Source organism: Nilaparvata lugens, chromosome 2 (assembly GCF_014356525.2).
Source record: "Nilaparvata lugens isolate BPH chromosome 2, ASM1435652v1, whole genome shotgun sequence".
In the NCBI taxonomy this organism is placed as follows: Eukaryota; Metazoa; Arthropoda; class Insecta; order Hemiptera; family Delphacidae; genus Nilaparvata; species Nilaparvata lugens.
The window spans coordinates 65,733,072-65,750,504 of record NC_052505.1 but is presented as its reverse complement, the minus strand read 5'-3'; the positions used below and the strand labels follow the sequence as shown (position 1 = coordinate 65,750,504).

At 33.2% G+C, this 17,433-nt stretch overlaps 2 protein-coding genes across 2 annotated transcripts in view; both read right to left on the bottom strand.

Annotated features, from left to right (window-relative positions):
- Positions 1 to 1,185: 1,185 nt before the first annotated feature.
- Positions 1,186 to 10,126, bottom strand: LOC120350117. The gene is made up of 2 exons (XM_039422501.1): positions 9,919 to 10,126; positions 1,186 to 8,062 (listed from the first exon to the last, which is right to left on the bottom strand). Exons 1-2 carry the CDS (start codon positions 10,085 to 10,087, stop codon positions 7,749 to 7,751), a joined length of 483 nt encoding a protein of 160 aa, XP_039278435.1. The 5' UTR covers positions 10,088 to 10,126; the 3' UTR covers positions 1,186 to 7,748.
- A 1,971-nt stretch (positions 10,127 to 12,097) lies between these two features.
- The window catches only part of LOC111062070 (NAD-dependent protein deacetylase sirtuin-1), a 21,207-nt gene continuing 15,871 nt past the window's right edge, over positions 12,098 to 17,433 (bottom strand). Inside the window, exons 14-15 of the mRNA XM_022349773.2 lie at positions 14,308 to 14,479; positions 12,098 to 12,451 (exon numbers count right to left, since the gene is read on the bottom strand). Coding sequence (XP_022205465.2) covers positions 12,138 to 12,451; positions 14,308 to 14,479 — 486 coding nt within the window. The 3' untranslated portion in view covers positions 12,098 to 12,137. The remainder of the gene's footprint in view (positions 12,452 to 14,307; positions 14,480 to 17,433) is intronic.

The window sequence follows — 17,433 nt, the reverse complement described above, 5'->3', positions numbered from 1 at the left end:
AAATTCAATAGAACATTTTTCTTTCAATGAAATTATAATAAAATAATCTATATTTCATTCACTTTATGATATACCTGGTTTAATAATAGGCTCACTCAGTGGTAACAATGATGAAACGAGTTTTTTTCATTTGATATTTACGAAAACGAATGTGTGAGAATGTGCATGTTTGATAACAATAATTGACTGCAAAACGGTTCTCAGGTAGACTGCTATTAGTTTCTTCCTCATTATAATAATTTCTTAATATAGCTTTAAATTAGAATAATATTTAATTTGTAATGTTAAATTCATATAAGTATTTTCCATTACTCTGTCAATATTAATGTTTAGAAAACCCAACCAACAAACAAAAGCTAGACATTTAGGCTACCACAAATTTCTATCAAAACAATAAATAATTTTAAAAGATCTAATTGAAGGTGTTTTGGGATAAATAGTTTTTAGAATAATTATTTCCTGCTTGATATTGAGATTTTCGAATATTGCATAGACGAACAACGTTGATAATGAATGCTAGTTTCAATTATTCTGACAATAAAATCTCCGCTAATTTTCCAAAGTTAAACTCAATATTTCTCCGTTCTCAATGTTCAATTTATTCCGACATTGACAGATAGTTTCAGTCGTAAATAATAATTATAAGTGCATTGATAATTTCGCTCAATTAAATTCATCATTTACTAAGGTAGTTGACATTGTGTTCTTCAACTCCAAAATTTTAAAAGTTATGTTTTTAGTCAATTTGTTAATAACTTTCCACGCAATGAGAAGACCATTATTTCTTATTCGAGTATTCAAACATTCGCAGTCTGAGAATGTGTGATAATTGATTCTCACTTAAGAATAACTAGAGCAAACATTTCTTGTTTAAGGATAAAGTAATGTGAGTTTATATTTTATTATTATTATTAAACGAAAATCCAAATTAAATGCTGTAATTCACCCCGAAGACTTCTGCTACTGCAAATATTGACAATAGGGAAACAGCTAAATGGAAATTCGATGAGCGCTACTATTCAAAAATTTAGCCTGGCTGGCCGTTATATTTAATTATTTAAAAAAAAGTAGGCCTACCTAACTAAGAATCCAGCATTCACATACCGGTAAAATTGAACATTAAATAAATAAATTTATCGGAAAGTAGTAGTCTTTCGAAAAGGAATGGAACAAAATAAATAAGAATCTTTAGCATATATTTTTATTTACACTGAAAATTTTGACAACATTGATACAGAAGAATAAATTGATAGATTAGTAATTCAAGATTTGCAAAAGGAGACTGTAATATTTGATAGAAAAATATACAATGTACGTGAATAGATTAACCACAAGGGGTTTTACTGTTACATAAAAAACACATTTTTTAAAAGCACATAAATACAACAGGTAAAATTTTACAATAGAATATTTCAAACTATACAATACAGCAATACAGTGGGAGTGGCACAACCTTTGTAGAAAAAGATTTTAATATCAATTTTCTCTAATGCTTCACCACAAATCCTATAACTAGAAGCACTTATAACTATACTTTTTCAATTCCAAATAATTTACAAGGTTACATAGACATTTTTGAGTTAAATCGTGCTAGAATCATGAATGAGTAAGAGTATTGCTTGAGAAGTAGTATTTTCTAGGTAGACTATATTTTAGAATAAGAAAAAATTCCATTTCATAAACTAGTCATCTAGTTTTAGGCTTTATAGAGATTGAAATTAATTTTTATACTTATAGAAACCAGCTAAATATAGAAAGATGAGGTAAAGGTAACTTAGTTTACTGAGAAGTTGATGATCAACGATTTTGTTCTTGCTTTTCGTAATTTTCTTGACAAAAATTCTCATCTCAATCCATCCAGGTGCTGAATGTCTTGAAGAAACAGAGCAAACATTAATTTTGTTAGAAATTGATGAACTCATCAATAACTTCATACAATGAAATAGTCCTACCTTATAAATATAATAATTTATGGGCATGTTGCTATCAAAACATGATTTATAATGGAAATGAGGTGCTATAGTAGTTGCAGCAGTTAATTTATTCTGAACCTAAAATTTGTAACCAAATGTTGTAATTATTGCACTTTGATTTTTTTGTATCTGATTTAAAAATAGTCTAACAATAAATAAATTTGAAGTTGTTTTTCAAAGGCTGTGTTTGCTAACCGGAGTTAAATTTAATACGGGATCAGCTGATTGTAGATAGAATTCGATCCTGGTTCAGAAAAACGCAGCCTTAAAAAAAAGTTCAAATTTACAAAGGTGAGTAAAGTTAGAAGTAATACGATCAAATTACTGTAAAATATCAATTATGATAAAAATATAATTAGTTCATAACGTAGATAAAATAATATCAAGTGACAAGATTTATAGTAATGTTTCTGAGGGAGAAAAGAAAAGGGACAGGAAGAAAATCATATATGAAAGAACAGAAAAAAGAAAACAAAAAATGATAATAAAAAAGAAACATGGAGGCGAGAAAAACGATTTTGAAATAGCAGGTAGAAAAGGAAGATTTTTTACACTATGAAATTCCTCATAATATTTCAGAAAGTAGAAAAAAGAGATAAATTCAACTAGGGGGAAAAATAATAAATTGGATTGATATCAACCTGAAGCAGTTCATACACACAATATTAGCCTACAGAGAAAATTTAATAATTCTCTATCGATGAAAATAAATTGTCATAGCCTAAGTGAATGAAACATATTGAGTTTGGAAGTTAATTTCATAGGTCTTAATCAATCATCTATCTAATATTATTAAATAACAAACATTATATTAATTATAAAATATACAAAACGTTAATGAAGCATTTACTTCGAAAAAGATTGAAGCACCAAAATTTCAACCTAATTGAAAAAAGTTGCAATTTTGGAATTTACCTCTTTTTCAAACTAGAGCCTCGTTTTTCATTGAAATTATCCTACATCAGTAGGCTACAATTAGAAGATTCCTATCTAAATTCTAACACCGAATACTTTAAAATTGTTTGAATTAATTAAATAAATCTAGTATAACAATATAATATGGAGTAATACAGGTGTAAAAGCCTAGACATGAGGTGAAATGATTAGTCTTGAAGAACTATACAATAATTATCGTAACAAATCAATAAAGAGAAATTGATAGAATCCCAATCTGAGTTGAATTTCCAACCAGAGATTTTATTGAGAAAAAGTTGTCTGAAACATGAAATTCCGTCAAGATAACCAGATCATTTAACTAAAATAATAACGAATTGAAAATAGATGAGATAATAGTTGTGAATGGAGCAATTTTTTATCAATTGCATGAATAATTATTTTCATAAGATAGTTCAATTCACGAGAACAGGGCACGACACCAAACGATTAATAGAAGATTCATAGAGGATGCATAGCATATTTTATGAAAAAGCAAGAGAAAGGCAGGGCAGGTTAAACAAATCTATCTGCTCAATAATTGATAATAATTATTACAGCCTTAAATTCAAAGTTAGCCACTATCATTTTCTCGTAATTGATCTGTTACAATAATTTCATCCACTTTCGCCAACTTATATGAGAGAATATCTTCGTCCACTGGGAAAGGAAACAAATACCATATATTTAATATACATTTTTGAAGAGTCCATCAACAATTTCTTTGGTCAAAATGAAATGAACCTCAAGTTCTTCAATTTCAAAATTGAATTCAAATTTTAAATTCAAATAATCTTTATTCCTTCTTTACAAAATAGGTACTTTACAAAAATAGCAAGCGAGATACATATAGTGCACGGAATTCCCCCACAAAGACCAATCGTCTGCGTGTGGAGGAGAGTTCCATGGACAACACATTTGCAATCACAAAATATTTTTTATAATAATTAAAAAGTAAATGAATATATTTTAAAAAATAAGAAAAATGAAGAAAGATAACTTATTCATAATGAGAGAGGATGGCTCTGAGACCGTGTCACGCTGGGATACAAATAAGAGAAAGGACTAATTTATCATTAAAAAAAGGAAAAAATAACATTTACATAGTGTCAAGAAAAATCACTTAATGATTTCAAGGAATTTTATCACTACAAGGGTTGTTGGCGGGTGTAACGAGAGCAGAGAAGGGCTTCAGCTGCCTCCCAGCCAATGCTATATAGCCACCTGTCGACACCCCTCCTATACACGGCCAAACAGCACACCTCAGCCTCTCTGATCTCATTTGGAATGTTTCTATATAAAATGTGTGCTAAGTAATAAGAATTTGATAGTTCTGACCCATGTGTCAATTGAGGGATTTCATAATATTATAGTTGGACCTATGGCGAGTTTCATAACGGCAATTTAAATTTGTTTCGCCAATGATCTGAGTTTTGTATTTTTTTTATGTGAATATTTGTTAATTGCATGCTATTATTTATATTATAAAGTTGATTTATCAATAATAATTCAATGAAGTGAATCAGAACAATATCACTTATGTAACACTGTATGGGAAGAATAATGTTTTCCATATATTATTAGAATAAATCGATGATAGTGCAGTGGTTTAAATCAAATGCATGCTGAAATATAAAATTTTAAAATTTGTCAAGAAAATGGTTCTTAATATCAATATTGAAAAATAAAAATTGAGGCATATAAATTAGCTATCACTTGGTATTTGCTTCCTTTCCGTCAATTCATAAACCTATTTTATTAGAAATAAAAAATAACAATACATCTAATTACCTAAAATTCTATCAACAAACAGCCAAAGGAACACAAATTACAAACAAGAATATGAACAAATTCAATTGAAAATATAATCATTTCTAAACAATAAATTGTTATATTAAACTAATAAATACCAACAACAATTAATATCAAGTTATCACACTAAGATGAAAATTAATGTATACATTGCATAGAGTTAATTTAAAATGTTGAGTGATCATTTATTATAATATTACTACTAAGAACAATGCAAGCCTTTAAATGCAGAGTGAATGTGGTCAATAATATAATTATTTAATAAATGGGAGACATTTTTTCAGAAATTAAAACAAAATACATGCAAGTATCACCAAAACCATGTAACGCTATTACAAACTCAGATTTTTGTCAAAAAATGTTGAGTCAATGGGTAGGCTAATATGCAACTTTTTACTAGTTTAATATGCTTATTAAAGAATTTGGAATATCGCGACAAATTTGTAAAAAAAGGTGATACATGATCAAGTATAGCTAATTGAATGTAATTTGAATGTATTAAAATAAAGCATTAGAATAAAATATTTATGGGAAATTTGAAAATTACTAGGATAATCACCATGATTGGATAATAAATAAATACAGTAAATATAACAGAAGAAAAGTCAACTTTTTTGTTAACAATGGAAGCATTAAATGGAGAATAAATAATTAGGAATAAATTTTCAATAAATATCATCCTCTGTACCAAATTATGTTTAATAATTATTTTATCAATTGGCCTTTATGATTTACATCATTTTCTTAATATTGTTGAGGGAAAGATAGTTGTCCTACAATGTTTTAGGTTGGTTCCGAATCACTAATATAAAAATGATTATACATATAATATTATATCACGCATACAACATAAATATATTAGATGATTATGGATCTTCTCAAAATATTAAGAACAGGATTATTTCAGAGAAAATATCATACAATGATGTTCATTCAAATACAAACATTAAAATAAAGGTGAAAAATAAATTATAAAAATATATTCTCTGCTTGAATTGATTGACAAGTCATTTGAATGAAACATTTAGGAGGGGATATAAAACAAACTGTACATTCTCATTAAATGAGAATTTGATAATAATCAAATAAAAAATGTTTGAAACGGTGGCACTAAAAATAGATCAGGTTCGTGGTTTGTACAACCTACATGACAAATAGAAATTACATTAGGCTACAAGAATGCAGCACTAAACATTTTTGAAAGAGTGTTAAATGCGAGACTTAAATCATGAAATTGAGAAAGAATACTTTGAATTGAGAGCAACAATAATCATAATAATAGATTATACCTTAGTAGTTCCTTTATAATCATACCTTTGATTATGATTTTACTTTTCCAAATTTACTAATTATCAATTCATAGAACTGTGATAGAATGAGGAACGAAGAAATTATTTAGTGAAAAAAAAACAATGATTAGGGTTCTTAGGAAATTATGCAAAGAACTGATCAACAGTTTCGTGTAATAATAGAAAAATAGTTCTATATCTGGCAATTTTACCTTACCAAAAGGTAAGAAAACAAAATTTAACAGAATAAATCACGTAGAATCAACCTACTTCATTGATACGATGTGGTATCGTAGAATAAATAACATTTGAAAGTAAGATATCAAACTCCCGTGTTAAACCCAGAAAGAAAGTTATCAATCCATTTTAGACTTATATACAAATAATTAAAAAAATATCAGTTGGAAATACATAACATACGTTTTTCACTTAGAACTGTAATTTGTACATTAATAAATGAATCTTAGGTATCTAAATTTCTTCAATATAAATGGTTGAATTCGGGCGATTCCCAGCAAAAATATTCAAGTGTCAAAAAATGTATAAATGATTTCAGAAAACCCGAAGAGGAGCTCAACACAATAATAATTTCCACATCATTTCCATATATCATAAGATATAAGCTATCATTGGAGCAACTAAGAAGAAGATTCAAGTTTGTGTAGAAAGTGCACAGACCTCATCCCGTCCTGCAGTCATTTAAAAAGTGTTTCAAATAATAAAATATACCTATTCTATACTACTACATCCATTTTCGCAGTATTGATGAAAATCTATTGAAATACTCTCTTACACGATATAAAATAGTTCAAGCCTGACCAAATCATTCCGATTTGTATTCAAATTTAATATTGTTTAAACATTTGACACAAAGAAAACATTGTCAACCTGCGTCGAAACACAAATTTAGCTAATGTTGTCAGAGTTAAGTTACATTCTCACTTTGGTAATTTTTTGTTACAAAAATACTGAATATACTGATGTTTTTTCAGAAAGCATTTTCAATCTGAAAGTCATTTCATTTTGATCATTCAAATCGGAACTGCTAGTGGTTCAAACTATTACTAGTTTAATTTACCATTCTGAGTAGGTATGATCAGTTTATTCAAGACAGTTGATCGCGATTGGTGCAATCTAGCTAAGTTACATTTCAAACTGTCTATGATAATAACATGAAATAATCTTTCTAAAGAAAAACTAACATTTACAAGGAAGCTGTAAAAAATAGGTAAAAATAATCAAAAAATAAATTAATTCAGCATGAATTCAAAAAAGAGATACAAATTTTGAGAAATGTATTGGAAGATACACCAACTAGCGACGAAAATACTCATTCTTCAGCCAAGTCACTTGAAGTATCGAAACAAAAATTAGAGCCGTATTTATGGGAAATTTTTAGACCAAAACTTTGCTCAGTAAGATTTAAATAGCGTAAGAACGAACGATTTCAGTACTTGGTTTCTAGGGAACAAGTTTCTCCCAAGTTTTGGTTTTAGCATCAATCATGACCACAAATACGCTACTTATTCTGACCACACTATAGGTACATGTAACGCTTGAAAATTACGTGATGAAGTCTTGTTGCTCCTGTTGACTGCACTATAGCTGAGTTTAACGATTGAAAATAAAGTAATAGCTTCAGCGAAATATAAACGTATTCACATCGCTAGCAAGTCATCCAACCTTAACCGACAATTTCAACACAATAGAAAAATGACCTACCTAACCTGATCTCGCCCGCCTAAGTTGTTGACGATAGATTGTGTGAGGTGGATGAGCCTGCTTCAACAGCTGATGACGATGACGAATTGACGAGGCACAAGTCTTCGTCGGGCGAGGTTGCGGCAGCGGCGTTGCTTCCCCACATTTTGCTGTCATGCGCCACCACCGACAAATACTGCTTCAGCTGTTGTCGGTCGATTGTCAGCTGATGGGCAGCTGTTGTGGTGTCGCATCTGTCGTCAGCTGGGGGGAGTAGCTCTCTGGGGTCATCCACCATCATTTCTGCGCCGTGGAATATGTAGCGGTTAGGCCTTATGTAGAAGTAGCTGTTTTCTGCAATCACAAAAATGTTAGTCATCGTACGATTAATGGATCATTTATGAAAGAAACATTCATTTTGAAGGGTTCCCTGAATAAGGCATTATTAATATGTCAGAAAAAGACAATTTTCGAAGGTCAAAATAAAATAAATTTCTATACTCTGACCAAAATAGTCCTTTGATACATGCATTCGAAGCTGAGAAGAATGAGAGACACTGCCACCTTCAGCCTGCGAAAAACCCAGACCAGAGAAAATTTATACGAAGAAAAACAAAGTTGTACCAGAGTAAACTTATACGATACATCAAATTACATTTAAATTACATCTAACCTCGATCTACAGGGTGTCTGATAAGTCATGCCCTATTTTTATACAGCTATAATTTCTTCATTTACGAACCAATTTGGTTAGATCTAAATTTGTTAGATAGAGCACTCCTTGAGGTTTTGTTTAACACAAATTTTCATTTGTTTCAGTTTAGAAATGACCCCTCTCTTGACTGTGGAAGAACGAGCCAAAATAGCAGCTCGTTATGAGGTCTGGGGATCTGTGGTGCGAGTACAAAGGTGGTGGAGGGCTGAACGAGGGTTCCATGCAACACTGGATGCAAAAACTGTTGAAAATTGCCATTTCAAATTACTAACAACAGGGAGTGTCGCAGATGCAAGACGATCAGGAAGACCATCAACGTCAAGGACAGCAGAGAAGCTAAGAAGCTAAACTAAGTGCACTTTTTGTGCCAAATGAAAAAATATTCTCGCCTTTTTTTATTAGATAAAATTTAAATCTTCCGTTGTTGAGAAGCAGGTAGAAATCGACTTAACCGAATTGCTCAAATGAACAGAAAATTATTCAAGATTGAGACAAGTAGAATGTCATAGCATAGTTGCAACTGAAAATTTCGTCAACGAAAAGCTAATTCTCTAAATCAGCTGAATTCACTAGAACTCTGGGTACATCATACTGAAAAGGTTATGTTACAGAATTGGTTTGAAATCTACTATCGTTTAAATTATAATATTAGTATTAAATATTATTGTGATGACATGATCAAGTGGAAGATCAAACAAGCTTCCAACAAGTTACCAGAGATAAGGTACGAAACGCTTGTTGAAACACTAGCTGAGTTGCTCGCTGACAAAATGCGAGAAGCGTTTCCTACCTTATCTGTAGTAACTTGTTGGAAGCTTGTTTGATCTTCCAGTTGATCAGTGCACTTAGTTTAGTTAAACAAGTGCACTTAGTTCAGCTTCTTTCCCGCAACAAGTACACAATAACTGAGCTATCTGATGTTTCCTCATTTAGAAATGAATAATCTCAGATAATTAATGTTCAGTTCATACGAAATCCAGAGAATTGTCTTTTCGTTAACGAAATTTTCAGCTGCAACTATTGGTGAATACTCTCCAACAGTTATTGGAAAGATTGTTCAAACTGTTGATCAGTTAATAGAATGTAGCAATCATTTGCAAACTACAGTCATTGGAAAATGAATGAATTGATGTCCCACTAAATATTAAATAAATTTGATGTTTTCTCGAACGATTTCAAGTCGATTTCTACCTGCTTCTCAACAACCGAAAATCGCCATTTTAAATTCTATCTACAAAAAGAGACGTTTTTTCACATCATTGTACAAAAAATTCACTTGGTTTGGATTTTTCCCACAAAAAGTACACTGTAACTGAGCTATCTGAGAATTATAAACTAGAAGTGAATACGCTCACATGATTCTATAATAGTTATTGGAAAAGATGTAGATTTTTGAAACTGAAGATCAGTTGATAGAATGAAGCATTCATTTGGTAACTTCAGTTATTGAAAAATATGTAATTGTTAATGAGTTGATGTTGGAGGCGGCACAAACCTGGAAGGCGAGAGGCGACGTTGATGGGTGTTGAGAGGTGTTGAGAGTGTTGCGAGTCGAGGGACATGTGGCGCTCGGCGGCGGCACTGAGGCTACTGTTGCTGTTGCTGCCGTCGCCAATGCCGCTGTCCCGCGTCGAGTCGGTCGACAAGTGGCGGCGACTCACCATCTCCTAGACATCACATTAATTCACAATTGCAATATTTCAGCATTTTTGGCATAGTTTTATATTTTTTACACTGAACCATACCATCTTCTTAGAGAACGAACAGAAAGATCATGTCGATGTTCAGCTTCCAAAATGAATCACGGTCGCGATCGACCTTCTTCTAACACAAACACATTGTAAAGCATGTATATGAACAGTGCGGTTACGTCTCCATTTCCGTTCACCAATATGACAGCCGACATGTTTTTTGATTTACAAGATAATAATAATATCAAGTGACCTGGCTGGCTCAGGTCCGGTGTCAGAGTTTTCAGGTCGCAACTGATAAATTTCAGAGCCTCTGACATGACCTGACTGCTTTTTGAGGGTAAATCCACCGAAGATGCAATGACTGAGTTGGTTAGAATTGTAACGGAAAACTTTAAAAACAGTAGAAAAACTCTGGCTGTGTTCTTGGACCTGGCAAAGGCCTATGATACCATTCCTCATAAAGTCCTTCTACGTAAGCTAGAGAGAATAGGTATCCGGGGAACGGTGTTAAATTTATTTAAAAGTTACCTGCATGAAAGAATACAAATCCTTGACACCAGTAAACTGACATTGACCGACTACGGTCTTCCACAGGGTACAGTGCTCTCCCCGTTATTATTTTGGTATATATCAATGATCTATTGAAAATTGACATCAATGGATGCCATTCCATCTCCTTTGCAGATGACACGGCCTTAATTTTTACTGGGTCAAATTGGCGGGAGGTTAAGTGTTTAGCCGAGGCTGGTCTGGCTAGGGTTAAATCTTGGCTGGATCACCACACGCTGACACTTAACATAAAAAAAAGTGTGTACATGCTTTTCTCTCCATCAGAAAGGTCTATCCCTACAGAGCTATTTCAAGATGGTGTAAAAACTCACTCAGACTCCTGTACATATTATAATCATTATGTAGAGTTGGAAGGGTTACAGGAGAGGGATGAAAACTGTGTATGTCAGGCATTGATAAGAGTGAGGGAGACAAAATATCTGGGAGTCATGTTAGATTCACAACTCAAATGGAACGCTCACATTGATAATATATGTAAAAAAATGAAACATATTATACATAAATTTTACAGGTTAAACGGGTTAGGTGATTTAAATATATTACTATTAATTTACTTTGCTTACGCCCAGTCAGTATTACAGTATGGCATTAGGGTATGGGGTGGGGCATTGGACGTACATTTTAACAAAATCTCCTTAATTCAAAAACACTTAATTAAAGCAGCACTTGGTCGACCCAGACGTTACCCTACAAATCTCCTTTTTACAGAATTCCCAGTTTTAACAGTTAGGCAACTATTTGTGAAAAACATAATATTATACATAATTAAAAACAGAAATCTATTTACACCTCAAGCTCGAACCTACAATTTTCGAATGCAAGATAATTATCAAATTAACAGAACTGACATGACTGTATGCCGAAGACAATTTCCTTACATCTGCAATAGACTCATCAACCTGCTACCAGAAAACTTAATAGCAAATAGAACAACAAAAGCAAATCCTAAAAAAATAGCAGAGTGGATAAAATCAATAAACACTTCTCAATTCTTACAAACATAATATAATATTAAATATCACCATCATCTCATTTCACTAACTACAGTTCATCAATAATTGTATCAATTCTCAATTATATTTCAGATATATTCCTTCCAACACAATATATATCAACATTGACTTATAACAGCAACCAATCATAAAATTTAATATAGCAGTAACTTACTCCATTTGTATTACACTTCAACTTTTCTCATATTATCAGTATTCTGTACATTTTTATTGTCATACATATTTGTATTAATTTTTCTTCTCTTTCACTTGTGTATTGTACTTTTTATGATTTTTTTGGTACTCGCTGCCAGCACTATAGCTGAGTTTAACGATTGAAAATAAAGTAATAGCTTCAGCGAAATATAAACGTATTCACATCGCTAGCGAGTCATCCAACCTTAACCGACAATTTCAACACAATAGAAAAATTACCTACCTAACCTGATCTCGCCCGCCTAAGTTGTTGACGATAGATTGTGTGAGGTGGATGAGCCTGCTTCAACAGCTGATGACGATGACGAATTGACGAGGCACAAGTCTTCGTCGGGCGAGGTTGCGGCAGCGGCGTTGCTTCCCCACATTTTGCTGTCATGCGCCACCACCGACAAATACTGCTTCAGCTGTTGTCGGTCGATTGTCAGCTGATGGGCAGCTGTTGTGGTGTCGCATCTGTCGTCAGCTGGGGGGAGTAGCTCTCTGGGGTCATCCACCATCATTTCTGCGCCGTGGAATATGTAGCGGTTAGGCCTTATGTAGAAGTAGCTGTTTTCTGCAATCACAAAAATGTTAGTCATCGTACGATTAATGGATCATTTATGAAAGAAACATTCATTTTGAAGGGTTCCCTGAATAAGGCATTATTAATATGTCAGAAAAAGACAATTTTCGAAGGTCAAAATAAAATAAATTTCTATACTCTGACCAAAATAGTCCTTTGATACATGCATTCGAAGCTGAGAAGAATGAGAGACACTGCCACCTTCAGCCTGCGAAAAACCCAGACCAGAGAAAATTTATACGAAGAAAAACAAAGTTGTACCAGAGTAAACTTATACGATACATCAAATTACATTTAAATTACATCTAACCTCGATCTACAGGGTGTCTGATAAGTCATGCCCTATTTTTATACAGCTATAATTTCTTCATTTACGAACCAATTTGGTTAGATCTAAATTTGTTAGATAGAGCACTCCTTGAGGTTTTGTTTAACACAAATTTTCATTTGTTTCAGTTTAGAAATGACCCCTCTCTTGACTGTGGAAGAACGAGCCAAAATAGCAGCTCGTTATGAGGTCTGGGGATCTGTGGTGCGAGTACAAAGGTGGTGGAGGGCTGAACGAGGGTTCCATGCAACACTGGATGCAAAAACTGTTGAAAATTGCCATTTCAAATTACTAACAACAGGGAGTGTCGCAGATGCAAGACGATCAGGAAGACCATCAACGTCAAGGACAGCAGAGAAGCTAAGAAGCTAAACTAAGTGCACTTTTTGTGCCAAATGAAAAAATATTCTCGCCTTTTTTTATTAGATAAAATTTAAATCTTCCGTTGTTGAGAAGCAGGTAGAAATCGACTTAACCGAATTGCTCAAATGAACAGAAAATTATTCAAGATTGAGACAAGTAGAATGTCATAGCATAGTTGCAACTGAAAATTTCGTCAACGAAAAGCTAATTCTCTAAATCAGCTGAATTCACTAGAACTCTGGGTACATCATACTGAAAAGGTTATGTTACAGAATTGGTTTGAAATCTACTATCGTTTAAATTATAATATTAGTATTAAATATTATTGTGATGACATGATCAAGTGGAAGATCAAACAAGCTTCCAACAAGTTACCAGAGATAAGGTACGAAACGCTTGTTGAAACACTAGCTGAGTTGCTCGCTGACAAAATGCGAGAAGCGTTTCCTACCTTATCTGTAGTAACTTGTTGGAAGCTTGTTTGATCTTCTAGTTGATCAGTGCACTTAGTTTAGTTAAACAAGTGCACTTAGTTCAGCTTCTTTCCCGCAACAAGTACACAATAACTGAGCTATCTGATGTTTCCTCATTTAGAAATGAATAATCTCAGATAATTAATGTTCAGTTCATACGAAATCCAGAGAATTGTCTTTTCGTTAACGAAATTTTCAGCTGCAACTATTGGTGAATACTCTCCAACAGTTATTGGAAAGATTGTTCAAACTGTTGATCAGTTAATAGAATGTAGTAATCATTTGCAAACTACAGTCATTGGAAAATGAATGAATTGATGTCCCACTAAATATTAAATAAATTTGATGTTTTCTCGAACGATTTCAAGTCGATTTCCACCTGCTTCTCAACAACCGAAAATCGCCATTTTAAATTCTATCTACAAAAAGAGACGTTTTTTCACATCATTGTACAAAAAATTCACTTGGTTTGGATTTTTCCCACAAAAAGTACACTGTAACTGAGCTATCTGAGAATTATAAACTAGAAGTGAATACGCTCACATGATTCTATAATAGTTATTGGAAAAGATGTAGATTTTTGAAACTGAAGATCAGTTGATAGAATGAAGCATTCATTTGGTAACTTCAGTTATTGAAAAATATGTAATTGTTAATGAGTTGATGTTGGAGGCGGCACAAACCTGGAAGGCGAGAGGCGACGTTGATGGGTGTTGAGAGGTGTTGAGAGTGTTGCGAGTCGAGGGACATGTGGCGCTCGGCGGCGGCACTGAGGCTACTGTTGCTGTTGCTGCCGTCGCCAATGCCGCTGTCCCGCGTCGAGTCGGTCGACAAGTGGCGGCGACTCACCATCTCCTAGACATCACATTAATTCACAATTGCAATATTTCAGCATTTTTGGCATAGTTTTATATTTTTTACACTGAACCATACCATCTTCTTAGAGAACGAACAGAAAGATCATGTCGATGTTCAGCTTCGAAAATGAATCACGGTCGCGATCGACCTTCTTCTAACACAAACACATTGTAAAGCATGTATATGAACAGTGCGGTTACGTCTCCATTTCCGTTCACCAATATGACAGCCGACATGTTTTTTGATTTACAAGATAATAATAATATCAAGTGACCTGGCTGGCTCAGGTCCGGTGTCAGAGTTTTCAGGTCGCAACTGATAAATTTCAGAGCCTCTGACATGACCTGACTGCTTTTTAGGCGGTAAATTCATCTAAATTTGTAAATAATTTTATATAAATAAATAAAAATCTGTTCTGATGCAAGTGAGGGATGCCACTCTTCGGAACTGGTCCGGTTTCTTGGAGTGGAGCTGCAGAGAAATTTCAAGTGGGATGGCCATTTGAAAGCACTTGATGTTAAGTTATATCGATATCTCTGCTTTAAAAACAATAATTGCAAGAGTGGCAACTTCCAAAGCATCACTGGCTGTCTACCATGACTATTTTTTGTCTCATATTCGCTTCAGTATTATGTTTTGGGGATGTAGTGAAAAAAATGTACAGAGTTTTTTTCGAAAACAAAAGAAGGCCATCAGGTTGATTAAAGGATTTGACTCTAGAGTGTCGTGTAGGTCAATTTTTAAACGATTAAAACTCCTTACTGTACCAGCCCTGTATTTTTCTGAAATAGCCTCCATTGTTTTCAGAAACAGACGATGATTCATGGATAAAAGCCTTTCCCATGGGTACAACACAGACACAAAGCGTTTACTCTGAAATACCCAATACACAGGCTCTCATTACTAGAGAGGGGCCACATTATGTAGGACTTAAATTTTTCAATTCCCTACCAGGTTCTTTGAAAAATATGAGCGGATTATGGCAGCCTTAGAAGATACACTGATTGAAGTCTGCTACATGTTGTTTTCTAATTAATTTTCCTCTGAAGTCAATAATTCAAACAAATTACAATTCAATAAAACCAAGTTAAGGAGACTACTATATTCAGTAACAATCATCATCTCTTCATCATGATTAGACCAATTTGTATCAAACCGACTCAAATTACATTTGTAATTAGATACTTATATGTGACTGGTTGAGATTCTTCTCACCTGAAATATCTTAGTATCGAGCCCTTTATTAGTTGAAGATAATATCTATATCTTTCAGAAATACTAGTTGTACTGTCAGCCATGGGTTACAGCGGGAATGAGATGACTCATTATAAACTTTGTAAACTTTGAAGACAGTCCTCTATCCGGGCGTTTTGCTGGTTAAATGTGAAAATTGTGAATCTGGCAACACACCCTGGTCTCCGCGGCTTTATTGGGCTTGTCTTGGACCATGACAAGAAACGCACAACGTGTGTGGATGGAATAATTCAGTATTAAGATAACGTTTCTGTTTTTTTGAAATCGCTGTGACCTCAGGGCTGGGAAAACTAGATGTAGTTCAATTATTTATTTTCAGCTGTGAATAATTTGTTCTTTTAAAACCTGACGCGCTGCGCTACGGCTTCAGTGCCAAGGTCTATAAATACAGGTCATGACACTCGTGTTCCTTATGGAGCGGCCATTTTATGGGGGTCTTTATGACGGTACATTTGAAAATCCAATCTAATTAAATTTGCTCGTAACAAAATTATGCATTTTAAAAACAATATTCTGTTTCAGATAATATGCGAATTAAGGTTTTCAATTTTTTAATAATGAAATTTCAATAATAAATGCTTCAATTATTCATTTATTTATAATTAAAAACTGTACTTATTCTTGTAACTCAAGGATTATGATTCATAAGGCATTGGGACAAGACAGAAATATGCGAGGCCAACTTCAAAAAGAGTTTTAAGTTCCCGATCAATTAGATCTAAAAATCAACAAATCAGTTCCTAGTTGGAATCTAACTATTATTATTCTGTCGGAACAATTTATTTTACAATTCAAAGCCAAGCAATATCCCTTGAACAATATAAAAAAATAGCACATCATTATTGTTTAATCTATAATGTTAGCAGCTGATAAATTTGAAAATTGGTGAACTGGAACCCCATAAAATGGCGATTTTGCAATGCATCACGGGAGTGTGTCATGACCTGTATTTATAGACCTTGTTCAGTGCAAGGTGTATAAAATAATACAGGTCATGACACAATCCCGTGATGCATTGCAAAATCGCCATTTTATGGGGTTCTAGTTCACCAATTTTCAAATTTATTAGCTGTTATCATTATAGATTGAACAACATGATGTGTTATTTTGTTATATTGTTCAAGGAATATTGCTTGGCTTTGAATTTAAAATAAATTATTCTTCCCACAGAATAATAATATTTAGATTTCAACTAGGAACTGAATTGTTGATTTTTATATTGGGAACTTCAAACTCTTTTTGAGGTTAGTCTTTTGTCCCAATGCTTTATGAATCATAAAAATTTTAAATAATAATAAAATGAATAGTAATTGAACCATTTATTATTGAAATTTCATTATTAAAAAATCGAAAATCCTGAATTTACATATTATCTGAACGAGAATATTGTTTTTAAAAAGCATAATGCATGATTTTGTTATGAGCAGATTGGATATAAAGACCCCGATTGGATATACAGCCATAAAGACCCCACATTATGGCCGCTCCATAAGGAACACGAGTGCCATGACCTGTATTTATAGACTTTGTTCAGTGCTATCTAGCGTGGCATCTCTCAACTGTGAACTGTCATGTCAGGACGTACATTCACAGGTATCGTGATCGCGTTGGTCAACTCCTCGCTATAATGCTGCTATATAGTCACTGAACCTGATTAGTGGTATCGATCGAAACCGAAACACTGCGACTTACTCGTT